Source organism: Pyrus communis, chromosome 7 (genome assembly GCF_963583255.1).
Source record: "Pyrus communis chromosome 7, drPyrComm1.1, whole genome shotgun sequence".
In the NCBI taxonomy this organism is placed as follows: Eukaryota; Viridiplantae; Streptophyta; class Magnoliopsida; order Rosales; family Rosaceae; genus Pyrus; species Pyrus communis.
The window spans coordinates 14,355,107-14,381,180 of record NC_084809.1 but is presented as its reverse complement, the minus strand read 5'-3'; the positions used below and the strand labels follow the sequence as shown (position 1 = coordinate 14,381,180).

The window sequence follows — 26,074 nt, the reverse complement described above, 5'->3', positions numbered from 1 at the left end:
GATTGTGCAAGTGACAGAGCTTAGTAGACACGGGGAGCTTTTGGGTAGCAGTCAAGGGTCAGAGTGTTGTGAGTGACTAGGTTAACCTTGTACCTTTCCTTGTATTTCTTTTGGGTTACCATTTTTGGGAGTCTACAAGCATTGTATCTAGTGAGGGTTATGAACTTTTGTCATACACCTTTCGTAAATTTTTGTGGCAGAAACTCCACTAGCTCACTTTATTGCAAATTTCATTATGTCTTCTTTTGCATATCTTGTTCATATTTCCTTGCACCCTCTACACCCGAGTGTCGCGCTTCGATCCTGGACATATGTCGGGACCGAGATGTGACATTATTTTCCTCATACATTACATAAAAAAAATAATTTGTGATATTAAGGAGGAGTCACTTAAGAGAGATATGAAATGACACATTAGTTGGAAGAAAAATTCACTACTAGATATTTGCTCGATGAAACCAATTTTTGTTAGGTAAATGGACTTTACCCGATAGACTTTTCAGTTGGAAGGGCAAAGATGGTCAATATTAAGGGTTTACTTAAAACTTTTATGCGATCGAAGGTAATCGTAGGCAAATTGTAATTCTTCGGGCAACATTTTGGCTCAAATAAGGGAAATATGGCATGCAATAACAGGGGGTTTGCTCGACGAATCCTGTCTTCATCGACTAGGTAGGATTTTCCCAACAACAGTGTTCATTGGCTAAGTCTATTGTTGGGGTCAAAAACCCAGAATGACGTATAATAATTATCCACAGACACAATCTTTGCTCGACCTTTTCCTTGTACTTACCCGAAGAAGTGGTTCGTTGGCAAATTCCTATTTATCAATTATAAATACGTGCCTTCCTCTTTCTCCTCCATGCTTTCCTCTTCCTCTTTCTCCTCTTCTTCTTTGCTTCAATACCCATTTTTCCATTATCCAAACCCTACCTTTTTACCACTTTGAACAAAGTCTCCACGTATCCAAGAAAAATAGCAGAAGCAAAGGCATGACTATGGTGCCCTGGGTCCACTACTAGAAAATGATGGTGCCTTGGCCCTAACGGCTAGTTAGGGATAGGAGGTGCACCTTCAATTATAGAGGTTTAGGGAGTAGTATTGGTGGTAAAAATCAGAGTAGTAAGTACGATTAGAGTAAGGAGGGGAAGCTAAATGCGGGGGTTTGCATCAACTATAATAATTCTAGTATAATATTAGAACTAGTAGTTTGAAATGATATAAGGATCGTCATGTGGAGTATTTAGTAATTTCTCTGTGGCGAAGAAGATGATAACCAAAAGTTAGTCAGATGTTTTGCATGTGGAAGTACAGGGAGAAAATACCACCGTTATGGGTTTCAAAGCTCTAAACCATATGGCTGAGCCGTTTTTCACGAATGACTGCACTGTACTTAATGAAAGTATAGAATAAACTTTAAGTGTTTTGGAATCCCCAACAAATGTATGAGATAGTGCGAAATCGGGTTTGTCTTGTATCACATCATTAGCTGATATGATTTAAATTTATCTTATTTTCTTAGTTTTTTGTAATGGGTTCTAAAGCTCTCTAAACTCTATGGCTAAGCATATATTCATGAAAGACTACATTGTACTCAATGGAAGTATTAAATAAACTCTTAGTGTTTTGGAATCCATTCTTTACAAAGGGACAATCATTCTTCGAAATAGTTTCCATGAACCTTACATCGAGCAAAGGTTTAAAATGTTATAACCCCAGAACCTTCTTCTTTCTTCCTCTTCATGCAGTGCAAAGTCTCTACAAGTGCTCTCTCTCTCTCTCCCCCCCCTCCCTCCCTTTCTCTGAAATCCTCTTGATCAACCCTCTTTCTCTCTCCTAGTATTTTTTTTCAATTCAAAGTTGTTGGAATTGTTAAGAAATTGTGATTAACGGATTGATTATGTTAGAATTTCAGTTGAAATTGTGATTGTTTATTGTGTGGTTTGATTTGAAATATTTTGTGATTTGTGGGCGGGGTGGGTACGGGGACATGTACAGTGGTGAGGGTGAAGGCACGATGGTGTTTGGCATGGGGTAGTGGTGGTGAACGGGCACAAAGGTAGTGGTGTGAGCATGGGGTAGTGATGGTGATGGTGGTGGTGTGGTGGGGGGTGGGTGAGGTGAGGTGGGGTGGGGTGAGGTGGTGAGCAGGAACGGGGTAGAGTGAGTGGGGCAGTGGTGGTGAAATTTTAAAAAATTTTGGAAATATGTGAAAATTTTGAAATATTTTAGAAATTATCTGAAATTTTAGAAATTATTTGAAATTTTAGGCAATTCTAGAAATTATTTAAAATGTCAGGTAATTTTAGAAATTATTTGAAATGTTAGGCAATTTTAGAAATTATTTGAAATGTTAGGCACTTTTAGAAATTATTTGAAATGTAGGCAACTTAATAAATTTTTAAATTTTAGAAATATGTGAAACTTTTGAAATACATTAGAAATTATGAGGAATTTTGAGAAATTTAAGAAATTATTTGCAATGTTAGGCAATTTTTAGAAATTGTTTAAATTTCAGGAAATTTTAGAAATTATGTGGTTATTTCACAGATGTCTTCGCATCTGATCACAAGTGGCCACCTTTCTTGCTTCTACTCAGGGTGTGCGGTGGGCCCAGTGCCACTCTACGGCCAGCAGGACCCAGGCAGTCATTGCTGAGTCGGCTACCGGCGCAAGTACATCTGCGTCATTGATCCAGGTCGTATAATCTTCCAGGCAACTCCACAGCCGTAGTCGCCACCAGCTTGTGCCATCACCAGCCCTCGCCTCATCCCACCCCTCTCAAGGCAGCGCAGAGGCCGATTCGGCGGCCATAGAGGAGGTACGAGATGGATACCTCCCCACCTACCCGAGGACTAAAACATCGCAGGGGATTTGTCGAGGGTTGGCAATTAACCAGATCACTCTGGTTACACAAAAGATGATCCGAGTTGTATATCTTTCTAGGCACCGCTGAGCGAGTGTACCCTCACCCACGCCAAATGCCCATAGGATTAACCAACAACTTTTGGTAAGTATACTATAACATTCTTACTTTGACATTTTTCCCCTTAACTTATTTTATGTGGTTTTAAACTAAACTATTTGGTTTTTTTATCGAAATTTCAGACCAACTTCGAGTGGAACGAGTAGGACAAAGCTTATGTCGACTACATAGACCGGGTGTGGAGTGGCCGATATAAGAAGTTGAAGTTCGCGCTGCACAAGTATTATGACAGTATTCCGACACTTGAGGCAACTTTTACAGAACCACCCCATGAGTTTATGGAGAAGGTGGCCGAGTGGTAGTGGCTTTGCGAGCATTTTCAGAGTAAAAAATATTTAGGTAATCAAAATTTATTTATATTTTAATTTTAGTGCAGCTTTTATACTTTTTTGGTTAAGTTAAATTAATATATTTTAATGGCAAGAAAAAGCTAGCAGCAAATAAAGGTAACCTGGATAAGAAGTCATACCTTCACCATTCCCGTTCTCAACCCTATCTTACCGGGCCGAGGAACGACGGGCTACTGAGGAGCATTTCCAGAAGGTGGCGATTTGGGGGAGACAAACACTAATTATGGCAACGAGCAGTGAACAAAATTTATGTAGGTATTCATTTCTATGTTTTAATTGTAAATCTCATTTCAATAAATAAAGGTTTAAATTATGATCGATAATCTTACTTTGTTTCCCTTGTTTTTTTTTTCTTTGTGGGCTTTTATGATTCAGAAGAAGGATGAGTACCTCGTCAACATCTCCCAACAGCAACTGGACGTGCTTATGGAGGAGCTGACACGTGATCTAGAGGTGTCTCTCCAGCAGACCACAGTAGTTTACATTTTTTTTGTTGTAAATAATTATTTTTTCATTTTTTCATTTTTATTGTAATTGTTGTTTTTTTTTTCAATTTAGAATTAAATACATTATTTAATATAAATAGTGTTGTTAATTTTTTTTTAATTTAAAAAATAAAAAGCCCAACGAACCTTTTGTCTCGCAAAAAAATTAACAAAATTTTAAATTTGGTTCCGTAGAATTTTCCCAACAATTCAGCAATCGGGTTAAGCTCAATACCTTATTTAATTATGTGCTAGCCGACGACATAACATTCTTCAGGCAAGTGGACTCCATTGGGTCAATTTGATCAACACACGTCGTTGGGTTAACGTATATTTGTCCGACGGAATTGTGTATTTGTCATATAAGATTTCGGGTGACGGTTTTTGCCCAACTATTCTTTCCCAAGGAACCTCGATCTCCTAAACTCTCTAGTGATGAATGAAGCTTTTAGCCAACAAAGTTATTTCGTTTGCCTAAGTGTCTTTTTGGTGGTAGTGATCGGGTCAATTTGATCAACGCACATCGTTGGGTTAACGTATATTTGCCCGACAGAATTGTGTGTTCGTCATATAAGATTTCGGGGGATGGTTTTTGCCCAACTATTCTTTCCCAATGAACGTCGATCTCCTAAACTCTCTAGTGTTGAATGAAGCTTTTAGCCAACAAAGTTATTTCGTTTGCCTAAGTGTCTTTTTGGTGGTAGTGATTGTTTATATTGACCTTAATTGTAATGAAAAACTATTTCCATTATTGATGCTAAATTATTCTGAAATATAAAATTATTTATTAACCTCTAAGGTTGTATTCAATTAGGATTAGGGAAATTTTATTTAAACTCATGTAACCTATTTCTACACCCAACTTACTCTTTGCACCCATTTGATTTTTAACTAAACTATTAATATCTCTTTAAACCCAAATTTATTATCTATTATACCCCCATAAACCCAATTCAATATGTAGATTTTTCTTTACACCCATTTGATTTTTAACTGTATCTTTACATCGTCTAGAAATGAACACTGAAAATTGGGATGTGAATTCAGCCATGGCTAACAACAAGATTGACACTTCTATAAATGTTGACAAAAACCATGTATCACCATCTCTCCCTTCGCATTATCGATCAACGGGTGCATTGTTCTGGTTTTTTTTTTTTTTTTTTCTCTTCAAGTTCCCCCTTTTTTATTTTTTTAATTTGATAAAAGGCCATATATGAAAGGAGATTGGAAGTTTGAATAAATTGATGAGCTTAAAATTTATTCATGATGATTTTTGGTTAATTAATAAATTAGGTAGGGTTTAGGTTGTGTCTTATCGAAGTTTTTTTTTTTTTTTTAGGATTGGGGGGTTTCACATAGTTGCAGGCAGCTACAGAAAAAAAAAAAGAAAATCGGCGCAAAAGATGGAAGGGACAAGAGAGAAGGTGGTGGTGGTGGTAGTGGTGGTAGTGACGGATCGCCGCACGTGAATCAGGAAGAAGCATTGAATTGGAGCAGGAGCTACGCAGGTACTCCTCCTTCAATCAATCGATTTCAACATGGCTTCTAATATTAATTGAAACACTTTCTTTCTTTTTTTTTGTTGAGTGACTACAACAATTTGATGTTGTAGAAAGATAAACAAACTATGCGGGATTGATTGAAAAAAAAAATTAAAACCAAAATAGTCATCTTCTAAACTCTAAAAAATTGAAATCAAACAAACAAAATTCATAAATTGAGTCATACCTTGGTTGGAGGATTCAAAACTTCAAAATCACCATCCATTAATAAAAAATAAAAAAAAAACTTATTTTTCTCTATGAGAGCTATTAGGGTTTTAGCCAAAATGAACATAGGATAAACAAAGGGTGATCGTAGGGTTTAATTATAGTGTTTGGGTTTATTGATAAATTTGAGTTTTAGTATTAATTTCATTTTGTACTTAATAGTAATTATGCAATAGGGTAAAATAGACAATTAACATTTAAAATTTAAGTTGGGTGTACAAAGAGGTTACATGTGTTTAAATAAATTTTCCCTTAGGATTATGTGAGATTTTAAAAGAGTTTGAAAATTTATGGGTATTCAATTAAGATTTTAATTGAATAAATGAAATGCAGGTTATATTCAATTTAGATTTATAAAGAGTTAGTCAAAATCTGGTGGTATTTAATCTAGATTTTTAAAGTGATTTTCCAAATCAGAGAGTAATTAAAAAGTCAAGGAATTTGTAGGATTCAATAAATTTGTTGATTTTGAATCATTTTACAATGCGAGGTATAAATATTAAATGTCCTCACAAATCAGGCACCCACCTTCTATATTTCAATGTGATTCCTTATTTTCAAAGCCGACTACAAAATATGAACAGCTTCTTCAAAAATATTTCTCCAGGTATTATACACACAATATGCTACATGTTTGTGTCAATGATTTTCATTCTGAGTACGACAAATTTGATTACATAAGTCTTTCTCTTTTTATTCTGTGATTTTATAGTTTGCAAGACAAAGACATGTAGTAAGCGATTTTATCAATGTTGTAATTCTGAAAAAAATGAATCGCTTTAATTTGAAGATATGCATATTGTTAACCTTTTAACATCCTATTCATGTATTTTTCTTAAATGGTTGTGTACGTAATATGTCTCAAAATATGAATGGGGTAATAGAACGATAAGAGGCGCACAATGTCATTGCGCGGAGATGCGATTCACCAAGCTGGGGCAAACAAATCCGTCTTGCCCCTTCCCCACTCCACCCCCCCCCCCCCCCCCAACCCACATTGAATTTAAAATGCGAAGGCCTCCCCTTTATTGAGGCTAGAGAATTAAATGCCGCCCCGCCCCCCCAAAAAAAATTGAATTTAAAATGTGAAGGCCTCCCCTTTATTGAGGCTAGAGAATTAAATGCAGAAATAAGGGAAGGGTTCCAAATCTGTTTTGGTTTAAGGGCAGCTCGCCCTACCGACTTACCAAAACTTCATAACAAAATTCATATAAAATCTTTTTACAATTCACCGGATTCTATATGAATAAATTAAAATTCATGAAATCCGGGAAGTTTAATAATTATATTAAATTTCTAGTTGAATAAATTCTCCTTAAACTAAAGTTCCTATTTTTTATTTATAGCAAGAAACCTTAACTTGAACGAATCCATATTTATGTACGACTAGGTTTTTTTTCCAATTCTGCTCAATACTCCTCCAATTATAACTTCTTACCTCTTTAACTCACATAAAATCCTCTTTAGAATCGTGCAAATCTGGTTCACTCGTGAAATAAAGAAACCATGACCTGGCTCATGCCTTATTTAGACCAAGTAAAGGTAAAATTGTAGATTTTTGGTACAAAGTTGCAAACAATAGTTAAAGAAACCACAATCTGTTGTCAAAATGTAACTTGATATTGCCTTTGGTGGCATGAGTGGTTTATTTCCTACTTTCGTTCAATCCTAGAAGGATGCACACACACTGATGTAGAATATATAGCCTAAAAACCAAAGTAGGTAGAATTAATTGGTACCACGTTCGTGGGTTAAAAATTGTAATGATGGTGACAGGTGTAATATGTGTTTTGACACATTGCGACCATGCAATACAACACATGAATAATGCCAGCACCAGTCCACTGTAGTCTGGATCACCGTTTCCAGAATCTCCGTTTCTTGCAAGAAAACAGATAGATTTTAATTTCCAAGAGTTGAAGTGGAGAAACTGCAAAGAAATAGACAGGTAACCACTTACAAATTCATCACCCTCGTCATTGATGAAACACAAGTATAACTATGCATTCCTTTGAGTTTGAGTTCTTCATAATCCCTTGTTTGGTTGACAAGAAAATTAAAAAACGAATGTCAAAAATATTCTTATGATCTCCTATCTTTACCTAGCTTTTTCCGCGGCGGGGGGGGGGGGGGGAGGGGAGGGAATCCACAACTAGAATTTGGTGTATGTATAATCCAGTGAGGCATTGTTGTTTTTTAATTTATCACCTCGGTTTGTTCCATTTTGCCTAATAGACTTGTTAGATTCCAGGTGATTGACTTTAATATATGTGACATTGATTATTACCCTGAAATTCCCATGTGAATATACTTAGTGGATATGGCATGGATTTACAAAATCTATTTTCTACTAAATATTGCTTTTTAAATTCAGTCATCAATCTATTTTCATGAAATGTGGTTGCTATACACATTTCAAATGTTTATGATCATGAAGGCTAGTAGATGGTCTGTTAACTCATTGTTAGGGGAGTTGTGACATCAAACTTGTATGATGTCTAGTTTCGTTAAGTGGTCTAGAACTGTCTTTCACTTGAATTTCGTTGAGTAGTCCGGAACCCTACTACGCCTAAATTCCGTTAAGTGATCTAGAATTCCTTTTCTTACATAGTTTTGTTAAGTGGTCCGGAATCGTATTTCGTTCAATTTCTGTTAAGTGGTCATGAATCCTTTTCCCATTTCAGTTTCCTTAAGTGGCCCAAAATCCTATCTTCGTTGGATTTCGTTGAGTGATCCTAGAATCCCTTTTCCGTTTCAGGGCCATTGAGTGGTCTAGAATCCATCTTCCTCTTCAACTTCTTTTGAGTTGGCCTAGAATGTGAAAACTTATGAGTAAGTTTCAACCGAACTGTGTCACTCGAACCCTAGTTTTTAGCGTATTTATGAACTATAGGTTTGAAAACCTTTATGGTTTGATTTAAAAAATCGGATGGGTATCTACGGGCTCCTTCGAGTTTTCTACCAAATTGTTTCTAAACTGTGACCGATGAATTTGTTTTTTTAGTATCACATACATTGGATTATTGTCACTCACATGAGTTTCACATCTTATCTAGGTTATTGCTTTTCCCAATGCACGATTCTCACGGTGTAGGGGCGATTGTGCAAGTGACAAAGCTTAGTAGACACGGGGAGCTTTTGGGTAGCAGTCAAAGGTCAGAGTGTTGTGAGTGACTAGGTTAACCTTGTACCTTTCCTTGTATTTCTTTTGATTACCATTTTTGGGAGTCTACAAGCATTGTATCTAGTGAGGGTTATGAACTTTTGCTATACACCTTTCGTAAATTTTTGTGGTAGAAACTCCACCAGCTTACATTGCGAATTTCATTATGTCTTCTTTTGCATATCTTGTTTGTATTTCCTTGCACCCCCTACACTTGAGTGTCGCGCTTCGATCCTGGACGTATGTCGGGATCGAGGTGTGACATTATTTTCCTCATACATTACATAAAAAAATAATTTGTGATATTAAGGAGGAGTCACTTAAGAGAGATATGAAATGACACATTAGTTGGAAGAAAATTTCACTACTAGATATTTGCATGATGAAACCAATTTTTGTTAGGTAAATGGACTTTACCCCGATAGACTTTTCAATTGGAAGGGCAAAGATGGTCAACATTTAGGGTTTACTTAAAACTTTTATGCGATGGAAGGTAATCGTAGGCAAATCATAATTCTTCGGGCAACATTTTGGCTCAAATAGGGGAAATATGGCATGCATAACAGGGGGTTTGCCCGACAAATCCTGTCTTCATCGACTAGGTAGGATTTTCCCAACAACAGTGTTCATTGGCTAAGTCTATTGTTGGTGTCAAAAGCCCAGAATGACGTATAATAATTATCCACAGACACAATCTTTGCTCGACCTTTTCCTTGTACTTACCCGAGGAAGTGGTTTGTTGGCAAATCCCTATTCATCAGTTATAAATATGTGCCTTCCTCTTCTTTTTTTTTCCTCAGTGCTTTCCTCTTCCTCTTTCTCCCCTTCTTCTTTGCTTCAATACCCATTTTTCCATTATCCAAACCCTACCCTTTTACCACTTTGAACAAAGTCCCCACGTATCTAAGAAAAATAGCAGTAGCAAAGGCATGACTATGGTGCCCTGGGTCCACAACCAAAAAATGATGGTGCCTTGGCCCCAACCGCTAGTTAGGGATAGGAGGTGCACCTTCAATTATGGAGGTTTAAGGAGTAGTATTGGTGGTAAAAATCAGAGTAGTAAGTACGATTAGAGTAAGGAGGGGAAGCTAATTGCGGGGGTTTGCATCAACTATAATAATTCTAGTATAATATTAGAACTAGTAGTTTGAAATGATATAAGGATCGTCATGTGAAGTATTTAGTAATTTCTCTGTGGCGAAGAAGATGATAACCAAAAGTTAGTCAGATGTTTTGCATGTGGAAGTACAGGGAGAAAATACCACCGTCATGGGTTTCAAAGCTCTAAACCCTATGGTTGAGCCTTTTTTCACGAATGACTACATTGTACTTAATGAAAGCATAGAATAAACTCTAAGTGTTTTGGAATCCCCAACAAATGTATGAGGTAGTGCGAAATCATGTTTGTCTTGTATCACATCATTAGCTGATATGATTTAAATTTCTCTTATTTTCTCAGTTTTTTGTAATGGGTTCTAAAGCTCTAAACTCTATGGCTGAGCATTTATTCATGAAAGACTACATTGTACTCAATGGAAGTATTAAATAAACTCTAAGTGTTTTGGAATCCATTCTTTACAAAGGGACAATCATTCTATGAAACTAGTTTCAATGAACCTTCCATCAAGCAAAGGTTTAAAATGTTATAACCCCAGAACCTTCTTCTTTCTTCCTCTTCATGCAATGCAAAGTCTCTACAAGTGCTCTCTCTCTCTCTCTCTCTCCCCCCCTCCCTCCCCCTCTCTGAAATCTTCTTGCTCAACCCTCTTTCTCTCTCCTAGTATTTTTTTTCAATTCAAAGTTGTTGGAATTGTTAAGAAATTGTGATTAGCGGATTGATTATGTTAGAATTTCAGTTGAAATTGTGATTGTTTATTGTGTGGTTTGATTTGAAATATTTTGTGATTTGTGGGTGGGGTGGGTACGGGGACATGTACAGTGGTGAGGGTGAAGGCACGATGGTGTTTGGCATGGGGTAGTGGTGGTGAACGGGCACAAAGGTAGTGGTGTGAGCATGGGGTAGTGATGGTGATGGTGGTGGTGTGGTGGGGGGTGGGTGAGGTGAGGTGAGGTGAGGTGAGGTGGTGAGCGGGAACGGGGTAGAGTGAGTGGGGCGGTGGTGGTGAAATTTTAAGAAATTTTTGAAATATGTGAAAATTTTGAAATATTTTAGAAATTATCTGAAATTTGAAATTTTAGGCAATTCTAGAAATTATTTAAAATGTCAGGCAATTTTAGAAATTATTCGAAATGCTAGGCAATTTTAGAAATTATTTGAAATGTTAGGCACTTTTAGAAATTATTTGAAATGTTAGGCAACTTAATAAATTTTTAAATTTCAGAAATATGTGAAACTTTTGAAATACGTTAGAAATTATGAGGAATTTTAGGAAATTTAAGAAATTATTTGCAATGTTAGGCAATTTTTAGAAATTGTTTAAATTTCAGGAAATTTTAGAAATTATGTGGTTATTTCACAGATGTCTTCGCATCTGATCAGAAGTGGCCGCCGTTCTTGCTTCCATCTCTACTCAGGGTGTGCGGTGGGCCCAGTGCCACTCTACGGCCAGCAGGACCCAGGCAACCATTGCTGAGTTGGCTACCGGCGCAAGTACATCTGCTTCATTAATCCAGGTCGTATAATCTTCCAGGCAACTCCACAGCCGTAGTCACCACCAGCTTGTGCCAGCACCAGCCCTCGCCTCACCCCACCCCTCTCAAGGCAGCGTAGAGGCCGATTCGGCGGCCATTGAGGAGGTACGAGATGGAAACCTCCCCACCTACCCGAGCACTAAAACATCGCAGGGGATTTGTCGGGGGTTGGCAATTAACCGGATCACTCTGGTCACACAAAAGAGGATCCGAGTTGTATATCTTTCTAGGCACCGCTGAGCGAGTGTACCCTCACCCACGCCAAATGCCCATAGGATTAACCAACAACTTTCGGTAAGTATACAGTAACTTCTTACTTTGATATTTTTCCCCTTAACTTATTTTATGTGGTTTTAAACTAAACTATTTGTTTTTTTTTATCGAAATTTCAGACCAACTTCGAGTGGAACGAGTAGGACAAAGCTTATGTCGACTGCATAGACCGGGTGTGGAGTGGCCGGTATAAGAAGTTGAAGTTCGAGCTGCACAAGTATTATGACAGTATTCCGACGCTTGAGGCAGCTCTTACAGAACCACCATGAGTTTGTGGAGAAGGTGGCCGAGTGGTAGTGGTTTGCGAGCATTTTCAGAGTAAAAAATATTTAGGTAATCAAAATTTATTTATATTTTAATTTTAGTGTAGCTTTTATACTTTTTTGGTTAAGTTAAATTAATATATTTTAATGGCCAGAAAAAGCTAGCAGCAAATAAAGGTAACCTGGATAAGAAGTCATACCTTCACCATTCCGGTTCTCAACCCCTATCTCGAGAAACGGCGGGCTGCTGAGGAGCATTTCCAGAAGGTGGCGATTTGGGGGAGACTAACGCTAATTATGGCAACGAGGTCGCGAACAAAATTTATGTAGGTATTCATTTTTATGTTTTAATTGTAAATCTCATTACAATAAATAAAGGTTTAAATTATGATCGATAATCTTACTTTGTTTCCCTTGTATTTTTTCTTTTTTTTTTTTTTTTGTGGGCTTTTATGATTCAAAAGAAGGATGAGTACCTTGCCAACGTCTCCCAATAGCAACTGGACGTGCTTATGGAGGAGCTGACACATGATCTAGAGGTGTCTCTCCAGCAGCCACCACCGTAGTTTACAATTTTTTTGTTGTAAATAATTTTTTTTTCATTTTTATTATAATTATTGTTTTTTTTTTCAATTTAGAATTAAATATATTATTTAATATAAACAGTGCTGTTAATTTTTTTTAATTTAAAAAACAAAAAGGCCGACGAACCTTTCGTCTCGCAAAAAAATTAACAAAATTTTAAATTTGGTTCCGTAGAATTTTCCCAACGATTCAGCAGTCGGGTTAAGCTCAATACCTTATTTAATTATGTGCTAGCCGACGATATAACATTCTTCAGGCAAGTGGACTCCATTGGGTCAATTTGATCAACGCACGTCGTTGGGTTAACGTATATTTGTCCAACGGAATTGTGTATTTGTCATATAAGATTTCAGGTGACAGTTTTTGCCCAACTATTCTTTCCCAATGAACCTTGATGTCCTAAACTCTCTAGTGATGAATGAAGCTTTTAGCCAACAAAGTTATTTCGTTTGCCTAAGTGTCTTTTTGGTGGTAGTGATCGGGTCAATTTGATCAACGAACGTCGTTGGGTTAACGTATATTTGCCCGATGAAATTGTGTATTCATCATATAAGATTTCGGGTGACGGTTTTTGCCCAACTATTCTTTCCCTATGAACCTCGATCTCCTAAACTCTCTAGTGATGAATGAAGCTTTTAGCCAACAAAGTTATTTCGTTTGCCTAAGTGTCTTTTTGGTGGTAGTGATTGTTTATATTGACCTTAATTGTAATGAAAAATTGTTTCCATTATTGATGCTAAATTATTCTGAAATATAAAATTATTTATTAACCTCTAAGGTTGTATTCAATTAGGATTAGGGAAATCTTATTTAAACTCATGTAACCTATTTCTACACTCAACTTACTCTTTGCACCCATTTGATTTTTATCTAAACTATTAATATCTCTTTAAACCCAAATTTATTACCTATTATACCCCCATAAACCCAATTCAATATGTAGATTTTTCTTTACACCCATTTGATTTTTAACTCTATCTTTACGCCGTCTAGAAATGAACACTGAAAATTGGGGTGTGAATTCAGCCATGGCTGACAGCAAGATTGACACTTCTATAAATGTTGACAAAAACCATGTATCACCATCTCTCCCTTTGCATTATCGATCAACGGGTGCATTGTTCTGGTTTTTTTTTTTCTCTTCAAGTTCCCCCTTTTTTTTATTTTTTAATTCGAAAAAAGGCCATATATGAAAGGAGATTGGAAGTTTGAAATCAGCACAAAAGATGGAAAGGATAAGAGAGAAGGTGGTGGTAGTGGTAGTGGTGGTAGTGACGGATCGCCACACGTGAATCAGGATGAAGCATTGAATTAGAGCAGGAGCTACGCAGGGACTCCTCCTTCAATCAATCGATTTCAACATGGCTTTTAATATTAATTGAAACACTTTCTTTCTTTTTTTTTGTTGAGTGACTACAACAATTTGGTGTTGCAGAAACATAAACAAACTATGCGGGATTGATTGAAAAAAAATTAAAACCAAAATACTCATCTTCTAAACTCTAAAAAATTGAAATCAAACGAACAGAATTCATAAATTGAGTCATACCTTGGTTGGAGGATTCAAAACTTCAAAATCACCATCCATCAATAAAAAAAACTTATTTTTCTCTATGAGAGCTATTAGGGTTTTAGCCGGAATGAACATAGGATAAACAAAGAGTGATCGTAGGGTTTAATTATAGTGTTTGGGTTTATTGATAAATTTGAGTTTTAGTATTAATTTCAATTTGTACTTAATAGTAATTATGCAATAGGGTAAAATAGGCAATTAACATTTAAAATTTAAGTTGGGTGTACAAAGAGGTTACATGAGTTTAAATAAAATTTCCCTTAGGACTATGTGAGATTTTAAAAGAGTTTGAAAATTTATGGGTATTCAATTAAGATTTTAATTAAATCAATGAAATGCAGGTTGTATTCAATTTAGATTTATAAATAGTTAGTCAAAATCTGGTGGTATTTAATCTAGATTTTTAAAGTGATTTTCCAAATCATAGAGTAATTAAAAAGTCAAGGAATTTGTAGGATTCAATAAATTTGTTGATTTTGAATCATTTTACAGTGCGAGGTATAAATATCAAATGTCCTCACAAATCAGGCACCCACCTTCTATATTTCAATGTGATTCCTTATTTTCAAAGCCGACTACAAAATACGAACAACTTCTTCAAAAATCTTTCTCCAGGTATTATACACACAATATGCTACGTGTTTGTGTCAATGATTTTCATTATGAGTACGACAAATTTGATTACATAAATCTTTCTCTTTTTATTCTGTGATTTTATAGTTTGCAAGACAAAGACATGTAGCAAGCGATTTTATCAATGTTGTAATTCTGAAAAAAAATGAATCACTTTAATTTGAAGATATGCATATTGTTAACCTTTTAACATCCTATTCATGTATTTTTCTTAAGTGGTTGTGTACGTAATATGTCTCAAAATATAAATGGGGTGATAGAACGATAAGGGGCGCACAATGTCATTGCTCGCCAAGCTGGGGCAAACAAAGCCGTCTTGCCTGAACCCAACCACCCCCCCCCCCCCCCCCCCCCCCAAACACACCAAATTGAATTAAAAATGCGAAGGCCTCCCCTTTATTGAGGCTAGAGAATTAAATGCAGAAATAGGGGAAGGGTTCCAAATCTTTTTTGGTTTAAGGGCAGCTCACCTTACCGATGTACCAAAACTTCATAACAAAATTCATATAAAATCCTTTTACAATTCACCGGATTCTATATGAATAAATTAAAATTCATGAAATCAGTGGAGTTTAATAATTATAATAAATTTCTAGTTGAATACACCCTCCTTAAACTAAAGTCCCTATTTTTTATTTATAGCAAGAAACCTTAACTTGAACGAATCCATATTTATGTACGACTAGGTTTTTTTTCCAATTCTGCTCAATACTCCTCCAATTATAACTTCTAATTACCTCTTTAACTCACATAAAATCCTCTTTAGAATCGTGCAAATCTGGTTCACTCGTGAAATAAAGAAACCATGACCTGGCTCATGCCTTATTTAGACCAAGTAAAGGTAAAATTGTAGATTTTTGGTACAAAGTTGCAAACAATAGTTAAAGAAACCACAATCTGTTGTCAAAATGTAACTTGATATTGCCTTTGGTGGCATGAGTGGTTTATTTCCTACTTTCGTTCAATCCTAGAAGGATGCACACACACTGATGTAGAATATATAGCCTAAAAACCAAAGTAGGTAGAATTAAATGGTACCACGTTCGTGGGTTAAAAATTGTAATGATGGTGACAGGTGTAATATGTGTTTTGACACATTGCGACCATGCAATACAACACATGAATAATGCCAGCACCAGTCCACTGTAGTCTGGATCACCGTTTCCAGAATCTCCGTTTCTTGCAAGAAAACAGATAGATTTTAATTTCCAAGAGTTGAAGTGGAGAAACTGCAAAGAAATAGACAGGTAACCACTTACAAATTCATCACCCTCGTCACTGATGAAACACAAGTATAACTATGCATTCCTTTGAGTTTGAGTTCTTCATAATCCCTTGTTTGGTTGACAAGAAAATTAAAAAACGAATGTCAAACATATTCTTATGATCTCCTATCTTTACCTAGCTTTCTCCGCGTCGGGGGGGGGGGGGGGGGGGGGGGGGGGGTTTGTTTTTTCCATTTTTCCTAATAGACTTGTTAGATTTCAGGTGTGGTGATGAACTGAAAAAATAATGGATCGAACGGAGAGAGTAAAGGACCCGCATGAAAGGCACCGTAGCTTCAGCAGAAGCGTGGAGGATGTGATTTTAAGTGCCACACACTCTCGTCGAAACAGTCGAATGGAAGAAGAAGAAGAAGCTCTGACATGGGCTGCCATTGAGAGACTGCCCACATATAATCGGCTGAGAACAAGCATCATCAAATCCTTTGTGGAAACCGATGCTCAAGGAAATAACAACAAAGTAGTGCATAAGGAAGTAGATGTTCTGAAGCTCGACCGAATCGACCGTCAGAAATTCATCGACGGCACTTTTAAGATTGCCGAGGAAGACAATGAGAGGTTCTTGAAGAAGTTGAGAAGTAGAATTGATAAGTAAGTTCTTATTTTATATTTAGTAAAGATCAAATTATTTCATTTAAAATGCTGCGCTATTCCCACCCCTATTCCTATTTCCCACACCTATTACCTATAAATACCCTCAAAATATCCTCGCCAGATTCTCTTTGTGAGCAATTTTTTTATTTAAAATTGAATATAAATAGTTGCTGACAAAAACTGGCTACACGATGAATAAATGTGAGTGGAGGATTCCCAGATCCTCACAAAGAGGATCCGACATGGATCCTCTCTCCAAAACCCTAATTAATAAAAGAAAAACCATCTGTTGGTGTCATCTATGTCTCGCAGAGGGTTCATGCCTCCTAGAATTCTTCCAACATAATCTAGATCTACCTTTGTTATGGAATGCCTCGCAAATGCTTAGATTTGTCATTTTATGTAATTTCAAAGAATAGATGTGGTCGGTTGAAGTTTAACTAGGACTGCAGTTATTATATTTGGCATTGCTATGGATGGTTGCTCAAATGCGGCTAAGTCCAACATTTTGTTGAATCAGTTACTATCATAGTATTTCTTTTTTTAATTTCATTTATTTATATGGCTACTAGCCTACTACAAAATGTTGGGTGCTTTATTTGTTTCATTGTCCTTTCCCATTTTCTTTCTTCCCTCATCTCTTTCTTAATTGTAATGACTCATGACCAATAGACTCGTCCCTGTGTTATGCGCAGGTCGAGGAAGTTAGTGTTTGGTACGCATAAAGAAATTGATGGGAAATTAATTCTCAATGTCTTTATGAGGGAATGAGAAATAGAAGATTTATGTCCCTTGTTATGGGAAAGTATTTAGTGTTTGGTAATGCTAGGAAAGAAAAAAAAAAAACCAGGAAATATCATTTTATTTCCATTGTGATTGGCTTATTCACGAATGGGAAACAAACTTAGATATGCATCAAATACACTAAGTAGATTCACACACAAACAAAAAAATTTCCCTGTACTTAATTTAGTTTTATTTTTTTTTATATGACACTTGACCGCACTCACAGAAACCAAAAATAGCCTATGTACCCTTGTGCATGTTTGATCCCTACCAATCCTCCCGCCTAACATTTAAAAATTTAACACAGTAACACTATCGTTTGTCAAAAGAAAAAAGGTTTTATATTTTAAGTTTGGTATTCTTGCAAGACTTAGTAATACAATTTAGCAACGTTCATCTTCACTTATAAGTGAGAAATGTTTGATAATAATAAAACCAAATTATTATGGTTGGCCTATTGTTTGGCTTAGCCCAAGTTCCTCACCCTTTATTGTACACATATCATTGTATTAAAAAACAAATATTTTCTATTTTTTTCTCATTCTATTTTGTAAAATGACATGGCCCTGCACACCTTTTGTCCTTTTATTTAGTCAATACAAGAGTCGGAAGAAACTAGGGTGAGTAGGGAGAGAAAAATGGTTTGTTCAAATCCTTTTTCTATTTTTCTCAAGTTTTATAGATTGACTTGCTTTTTTTTATTAATTCCCCGTATCCAAGATTTTGGAGTTTTTGACTAGTTCCTATCACTTGCTCATTCTATTGTTCTTTTATTTGTAGTATTTAAAGGTAGTATAGTCTGTTCTAGTTTCTTAAGAGCCAAAAACATTAGGTAAAAAAGAACTTTCAGACAACTCTTTTATTCTAAGGGGAATTAGAATGAGTTTCTCATTCACCCTACTAATTATGTTACATCAAATAGGACATGGAACATTCATTTGATGCATGTACCTAATGAACTTTTGTCCTCATGTTGTAATTAATTTCAGGGTGGGTATCAAACTTCCTACTGTAGAAGTTAGGTTTGAGCACTTGACAGTTGAAGCCGATAGCCATATTGGCAGCAGAGCTCTTCCCACTCTCCCAAATGTTACTCGGAACATTGCAGAATCAGCTCTTGGCTTAATTGGGATTAGATTAGCTAAAAAAACAAATCAAACAATTCTCAAAGATGCCTCTGGCATTGTTAAACCGTCGAGGTAAGCTTAGTTGAACACTTGCTAGAATTACCAAATCAAAGGTGGTGTCAAAACTTGTGTTCCCACAAGTTTAATTAATCTTTTTATTCAGCTTTTAAGATATATTAATTAAATTATTCATGAGAATAACACTTTATGTAATTGTAATCCTTATAATTCTGTTTTAGGATGACCCTTTTATTAGGTCCTCCATCCTCTGGAAAAACAACACTTTTGTTGGCACTAGCTGGGAAATTGGAGCCAAGCTTGAAGGTCAGGGGTCATCTCAATCGTATGTTTTTGATCAATTAGCTTCTTTTGATCACAACTCAATGTGCTTTTATGGATCCGGAATAGGTCAGAGGAGATATCACTTACAATGGGTACAGGCTACATGATTTTGTGCCACAGAAGACATCTGCGTATATTAGCCAAAATGATGTTCATATAGGAGAAATGACAGTCAAAGAAACCCTAGATTTTTCCGCTAGGTGCCAAGGAGTTGGGACTCGATATGGTAACCACAGCCGAACCAAACCGAAACCATATCTTCCATTATATTGTCAAAATTAGTTTACTCTTTTTGAGTTCGTTTGGTACACATGGTTGGCATGGAATGTTTATTTCTTTAATTTCAAGGTATATTGAAGGTGGTAGTGAATGTTTTTTATTTCAAGAGGCATTGGAATGGATATGTTTTCATCATGAGTAATCCATCCTATCCTCTTGGCGGTCATAATTTTATAATTTCTCCCTTCAAGATACCTTTACTTTAATGGGTTATCCATTTCAATCCAATCATGTATACCTAACAAGCCCTTTATTTTCATGTAATTTTGGAAATGAATTAACATTATAATAAAAAAAAGCTTTGGGTCATAGAACTTCTTTGTGAGCTTGCTAGAAGAGAAAAGGACGCTGGCATATTTCCTGAGGCAGATATTGACCTTTTCATGAAGGTAACGTATATTCATGCCACATCCCTAAACTCTGCTTAAAAGCATGATTTATTTAGCTTATATTTCTGGATTTCTGGTTTATTTCAGGCTACGTCAATGGGAGGAGTTGAAAGTAGTCTCATTACTGACTATACTCTCAGAGTAAGTAAATACCAAACTTCAAAATGAGATAATTGATCGTTTTAATTCTTTGTCTGGTATCCAACAATTCTCGATTATGTTTTGGATTTAATATTGTACAGATTTTGGGGCTCGATATATGCAAGGATACAATTGTTGGAGATGAGATGCAGAGAGGGATATCTGGTGGGCAGAAAAAACGAGTAACCACAGGTCAATTCCCACCCTTTTCTTGTTGTGTTATGGCCACTAAAGAAAATTCTGATTGCGATGAACTTGCTAATAAGTAGAGGTTCAATATATAATACAGATTAGATATGAACCAATAGTGTTGCTGATGGAAAACAATGTTATTTAATACAATAAAATCCCAAGGTAGATATATATATATATATGAGTCAATACAGGTGAGATGATTGTTGGGCCTACAAAAACATTGTTCATGGATGAGATATCAACGGGTCTAGATAGCTCTACGACATATCAAATAGTGAAGTGCTTGCAGCAAATCGTACACATTACCGAGGCCACAATTTTGATGTCCCTACTCCAACCTGCTTCTGAGACATTTGATCTCTTTGACGATATCATCCTTTTGTCAAAGGGCCATATTGTCTACCAGGGGCCACGCGAGCATATATTGGAGTTCTTTGATAGTTGTGGATTTCAATGCCCCGAACGAAAGGGAACTGCTGAGTTCTTACAAGAGGTAATTTCTTGATAGGTCTCACTTTAAAATGGTACGTAGGTTGTGATACATCTTATTAGAAGTAACGAGGAGTGAAGGCCTGACATTTTAGATGGTTAAATTTGGCTGAGTTCAAGTTGAGAAAATGTTAGACTGATTAAATTTTTTTGATCAACTTTTTCAGGTAACCTCAAGGAAAGACCAAGAGCAATATTGGGCTGACAGAAGCAAGCCATACCGATACATATCAGTCACTGAATTCGCAAACCAGTTCAAGCAGTTCCATGTGGGAATGAGTCTCCAGAATGAGCTCTCAATCCCTTACAATAAGTCCCGAGGGCATAGAGCAGCCCTTGTTTTCACAAGATATTCAATACCCAAATTGGAACTTCTCAAGGCCTGTTTTGCCAAGGAATGGTTGCTGATAAAAAGAAACTCTTTCGTTTACATTTTCAAGATGGTTCAAATTAGTATAGTGGCAATTGTAGCAACTACCGTATTCTTAAGGACCCAAATGCACACCCAAAATGAAAATGATGGTGCATTGTTTATCAGTGCAATTATATTTTCCCTGGTCACTAACTTGTTTAATGGTTTCTCTGAGCTCTCACTGATCATTGCAAGACTCCCTGTATTTTACAAGCACAGAGACCTTCTTTTCCACCCAGCTTGGACTTTCACTCTCCCATGTGTCCTACTCCGGATTCCTATATCCCTTTTAGAATCCACTATTTGGGTTGGCATTACGTATTACACAATTGGGTTTGCACCTGAAGCTAGCAGGTACTACATATTTTTCCCTTAATTTCATCTCTGACTTGTTACTTTTCGAGATTCTGATTGCAGCTGTCACTTTTTTGCAGATTTTTCAACCAACTATTGCTGTTTTTTCTGATCCAACAAATGGCTGCTGGGATGTTTAGGCTTATTGCTGGAGTCTGCAGGACCATGATCATTTCCAACACTGGCGGCAGTATCAGTCTGATGATTGTTTTTATACTTGGAGGTTTCTTAATTCCTCGAGGTCAGTACCAAATTGAATACCATATTTATCAACCTTAGAAGACAATATGATAAATACAGTTTTGTAACTGTGGTAACACATGTGTGTGTGCACTCACACACGCTTATCCCTATTTTGTTTAATCAGAATTCTTGGTTTATTTCATATAAAAAAAAAACCTTTAAGTACGTATAGGTAGCAGATTCGATATGAGTTGTGGCAGCTAACAGGTGAAATGAAAATTTTAGTACCTCGTAGAATAGTCAAAGAGTTGTTTTATGTGTGACAGGTGAAATTCCAAAGTGGTGGGTGTGGAGCTACTGGATTTCACCTATGGCATATGGCTTCAATGCTCTTACTGTAAACGAAATGTTTGCACCGAGGTGGATGAACAAACTGGTAACGCTTAATTGCTCCCTGCCATACGTCTATAATAAGCTGGATTGATTTTATAAAGGGTAGCTCCTGAAATGAACTTTAATATGCTGCAGGCTTCAGATAATGCCACCAGATTGGGTGTGGCAGTGCTTGAGAACTTTGGTGTTTTCCCTGACAGAAACTGGGTTTGGATTGGCTCTGCAGCTCTTGTCGGATTTGCAGTTTTCTTCAACATCCTTTTCACACTCGTACTTATGTACCTGAATCGTAAGAGTACACATTACTTTTTTTATGTAATGGTGTAACATTGACTTTCTGCTTTAATTGTAGTTTTGAGGTGACATTTTTTTATGCTCTTAATTATTTCAATAAGTTAGCTCTTGGAAAGCCACAGCCTATGATATCTGAAGAAGTAGCAGCGGAAATAAGAGCAGATGAAGAAGAATCGAAGGATGACCAGAATTTCAGAAGACCCAAATTAAAGACAGATCCAATTTTTCGATCATTATCTTCTTCTGATGGAAACAATTCAGGTAAGAAACAAAACAATGCTCACAATTCTAGCTATGCAATGTGAACGTACTATTATCCATGACACCAGGCCTAATAATCTTTTAGGAGAAATGCAAATATGGAGATTGGGCAGTCGATCAAATGCGAATAGACTTGGTAGAAATGCTAATTCGTCTCTTGAAGCAGGAAATGTTGTTACCCTAAAGAGAGGAATGGTTCTTCCCTATACTCCTCTTGCAATGTCCTTCGACAGTGTTAATTACTATGTGGACGTGCCCCTCGTAATATTTCTTTTCCCCAATGGCACTCTTTATTCATCTCAAATGATTAGTTGTGATTCTAAACATTATTGGTGTAATTGTCGTTTGATTGACAGAAAATGAAGGAAGGAGGAGTAAAAGAGGACAGGCTTCAGCTACTTTGTGAAGTAACTGGTGCCTTTAGGCCTGGGATCTTGACAGCTCTAATGGGAGTCAGCGGGGCGGGGAAGACAACTTTGATGGATGTCTTAGCAGGAAGAAAAACAGGTGGCTACATTGAAGGTGATATTAGAATTTCTGGGTACCCTAAGAAACAAGAAACCTTTGCCAGAATTTCTGGTTATTGTGAACAAAATGATATCCACTCACCCCAAGTCACTGTCAAGGATTCATTGATTTATTCAGCTTTCCTTCGGCTCCCTAAAGAAGTCACCAAAGAGGAAAAGATGGTAAAACTTATGACTTGGAATACTTTTCTGAACAATGCATAGCATGATTATTTGATTGCCAAAACTGCATTCCCTTTGTTTTGTTATGTTTTCAGACCTTTGTAGATGAAGTGATGGGACTGGTTGAGCTTGACGGTCTCAAAGATGCTTTAGTGGGGCTTCCAGGAGTTACAGGATTATCAACAGAACAGAGAAAGAGGTTGACAATTGCAGTTGAGCTCGTTGCTAATCCCTCGATCATTTTCATGGATGAGCCAACATCAGGTCTTGATGCAAGGGCAGCTGCCATTGTTATGAGGGTGGTTAGAAATACGGTGGACACTGGTAGAACAGTTGTCTGCACAATTCATCAGCCTAGCATAGATATCTTTGAGGCCTTTGATGAGCTGCTACTCATGAAGAGAGGACAGTTGATATACTCCGGACCATTGGGCCGCAATTCTCACAAGGTCGTGGAATATTTTGAGGTATTTACCTGCCCAAAATATTTTTCTTCATCTTAATGTTGTACAAAAACAAAGAATGAATTACTACGTAAGGACACATTCATTGACCTATTGCAGGCAGTTCCTGGTGTTCCAAAAATTAAAGAAAAGTATAATCCAGCAACATGGATGCTTGAGGTGAGTTCGGCAGCAACTGAGCTCCGGGTTGAAATCGACTTTGCTCAACACTACAAGTCATCTTCCTTGTACCAGTAAGTCAAAAAGAAACCCTAGAGAAAAACAAAATGTGTAGATTTTAGGATTTGGCTGACTTTGGGCATATGACCAGGAGAAACAAAGCTTTAGTGACAGAGTTAAGCATACCACCACCAGGAGCAAATGATCTGTATTTTCCATCTCAGTATTCTCAATCAATGTGGGAGCAGTTCAAATCTTGCCTTTGGAAGCACTGGTGGACTTACTGGAGAAGTCCTGATTATATCCTTGTTAGGTTCTTTTTTACCTTTGCCTCTGCCCTCCTGGTTGGATCTATTTTCTGGAAGGTTGGCGCCAAAAGGTTTGTGATCGACTTGCTTCTCGTGAGTCGTGACTTTACAAATTCAAGAGTTTATGTAGACCCTCAATCAACTAGAATTGTCTTTTAACTTTCAGAGAAAGCTCAGCTGACCTGACCATGATTATTGGAGCCATGTATAATGCTGTACTTTCCATTGGAATTAATAACTGCTCAACAGTGCAGCCGGTAGTCGCCACTGAAAGAGCAGTATTTTATCGAGAACGAGCTGCTGGGATGTACTCTGCCTTACCTTATGCACTAGCACAGGTACATTGAGGGGTTATAGCGTATATAAGTAGATATCCTTGCATTCGGTCACATTTAGATATCCGATGTCATTGATTTAAAAATCATCCCTATGGCATGCAGGTTGTTGTTGAAATACCATATGTGTTTGTTCAAACTGTATATTATGTGCTGATTGTGTATGCTATGGTGAGCTTTCAATGGACAGCGGAAAAATTCTTCTGGTTCTTCTTTGTCAACTTCATCTCATTCCTTTATTTCACATATTACGGAATGATGACTGTCGCCATCTCACCAAACCACCAAGTAGCAGCCATATTGGCATCGACGTTTTATTCATTCTTCAACCTCTTCTCGGGTTTCTTCATACCAAGACCGGTAAGGGTATTCTTCTTCCTACAAGAAGCTATTTCAAATTTAGCTATAAATGATATGTTATGATCCCTTAGTCACCATTCACTGTGATATCCAGGATCAGCAACTGATTTGGATTTGGATCACATTAATTAATTCCAAAAGGCAACTAAAATACATTCTCGAGAACTAAATTTTGAATATCAAGTACTGAATCTTGATCCGACAGTTGATTACCATGGTTAGTTGTCGACCAAGTGATCATAACTCACTATAAACCTTTGTTAACACGACGGCTTGAACTTTTGAATTTGCAGAAAATACCCAAGTGGTGGATTTGGTATTACTGGATATGCCCGGTAGCGTGGACGGTGTATGGATTGATTGTGTCACAATATGGTGATGTTGAGGACACCATTAAAGCACCTGGGTTAACACCTGACCCAACTGTGAAATGGTATGTAGAAAACTATTTTGGATATAATCCAAATTTCATGGGACCAGTTGCTGGAGTTCTTGTCGGCTTCGCGCTCTTCTTTGCCTTCATGTTTGCCTATTGCATAAAGATACTCAATTTCCAAATTAGATAGAGGAATTCTTGGTATACCGTATGTGTTATATATACATATGTGTTACAGAAAGTGAGAAATGTAATGTTTGTAATAAATATTGTACCCAAGAAATGGAGGAGGCAATTTAAGAATGAATAATTCCTTTGAGAAAGTAAGTGGATTGTGTTATAAATAGGTCAAAGTTAGAGAAATAACCTTTTTAATTGTAGGTGCAAGGTAGATATAAAATACCACACTAAAATTATAGCACAAGAGGATAACAAATAAAAAACAGAGGAATAGATGATGTTACTGATATTTCTCTCTTGTTTGCTTCTTCTTATATTTTTCTGTTACATGAAAACATGCGGAGTGCTCTATTTATAGAGCAACTCCAAACTGATGCATTAATTGCATGTTGAAACTTATAACACGTCCTCTGACAATACAATTCATATTCCACTTTTACTTTGCATGGGCATTGAAAACTTCTGCCCATGCTGAAGACTTTTGCTAACATACTGTGTGGGCATTTATTGCCATCAGACTTTTCAACAAATTGTTGGTGTTAGGTCAATATAGTACATATATTTTATACCACTTTACCTATTGTGTTAAATTGTCGAGTTTAATGTGTTTGTGCAAGTTTTATAGAAAATATAATTTGAGAACAGAACATGAATTTTAAGGAAAAATGTGAAACAATCTGAAGATATAATGATGGGCCATTGAGCCATGTGAATTGTGCTGAAATGGTGCAAGACCTTAACGAATTGTGAGTGATTTTTTTTTTTTTTTTTCAAAGTGTGGTTTGCAGTACAACCAAATTTTGTCTTTGGACACCGAATTTACTCTCACATGTTTTTGCACTTGAAAAATAATTTACTAGACATTCGAGAATACCCTTCTTTTACTCACGCATCATGCTATTTGAGTTTTCACCACCAGCACCGCGTGCTTGGCATCGGCCTTCAA

General features: G+C 36.7%; 1 protein-coding gene across 1 annotated transcript; it reads left to right on the top strand.

Annotated features, from left to right (window-relative positions):
• The first annotated feature begins 16,222 nt into the window (after positions 1 to 16,222).
• On the top strand, positions 16,223 to 25,275 carry LOC137739040 (ABC transporter G family member 29-like). Its single transcript, XM_068478512.1, has 21 exons — positions 16,223 to 16,609; positions 18,388 to 18,597; positions 18,765 to 18,849; positions 18,934 to 19,093; positions 19,459 to 19,535; positions 19,623 to 19,676; positions 19,778 to 19,868; positions 20,063 to 20,364; positions 20,528 to 21,126; positions 21,207 to 21,367; positions 21,636 to 21,745; positions 21,838 to 21,991; positions 22,102 to 22,257; positions 22,343 to 22,518; positions 22,614 to 22,946; positions 23,042 to 23,413; positions 23,510 to 23,643; positions 23,721 to 23,948; positions 24,044 to 24,215; positions 24,318 to 24,572; positions 24,866 to 25,275. Exons 1-21 carry the CDS (start codon positions 16,248 to 16,250, stop codon positions 25,136 to 25,138), a joined length of 4,464 nt encoding a protein of 1,487 aa, XP_068334613.1. The 5' UTR covers positions 16,223 to 16,247; the 3' UTR covers positions 25,139 to 25,275.
• The last annotated feature ends 799 nt before the right edge of the window (positions 25,276 to 26,074 follow it).

Excerpts from the sequence above, each read along its gene's own strand:
- LOC137739040 (XM_068478512.1), top strand. The coding sequence starts at position 16,248 with ATGGATCGAACGGAGAGAGTAAAGGACCCGCATGAAAGGCACCGTAGC. Across the intron at positions 23,414-23,509 it reads AGGTCGTGGAATATTTTGAG|GCAGTTCCTGGTGTTCCAAA; the intron begins GTATTTACCTGC and ends GACCTATTGCAG. Across the intron at positions 23,949-24,043 it reads TGGAAGGTTGGCGCCAAAAG|AGAAAGCTCAGCTGACCTGA; the intron begins GTTTGTGATCGA and ends TTTAACTTTCAG.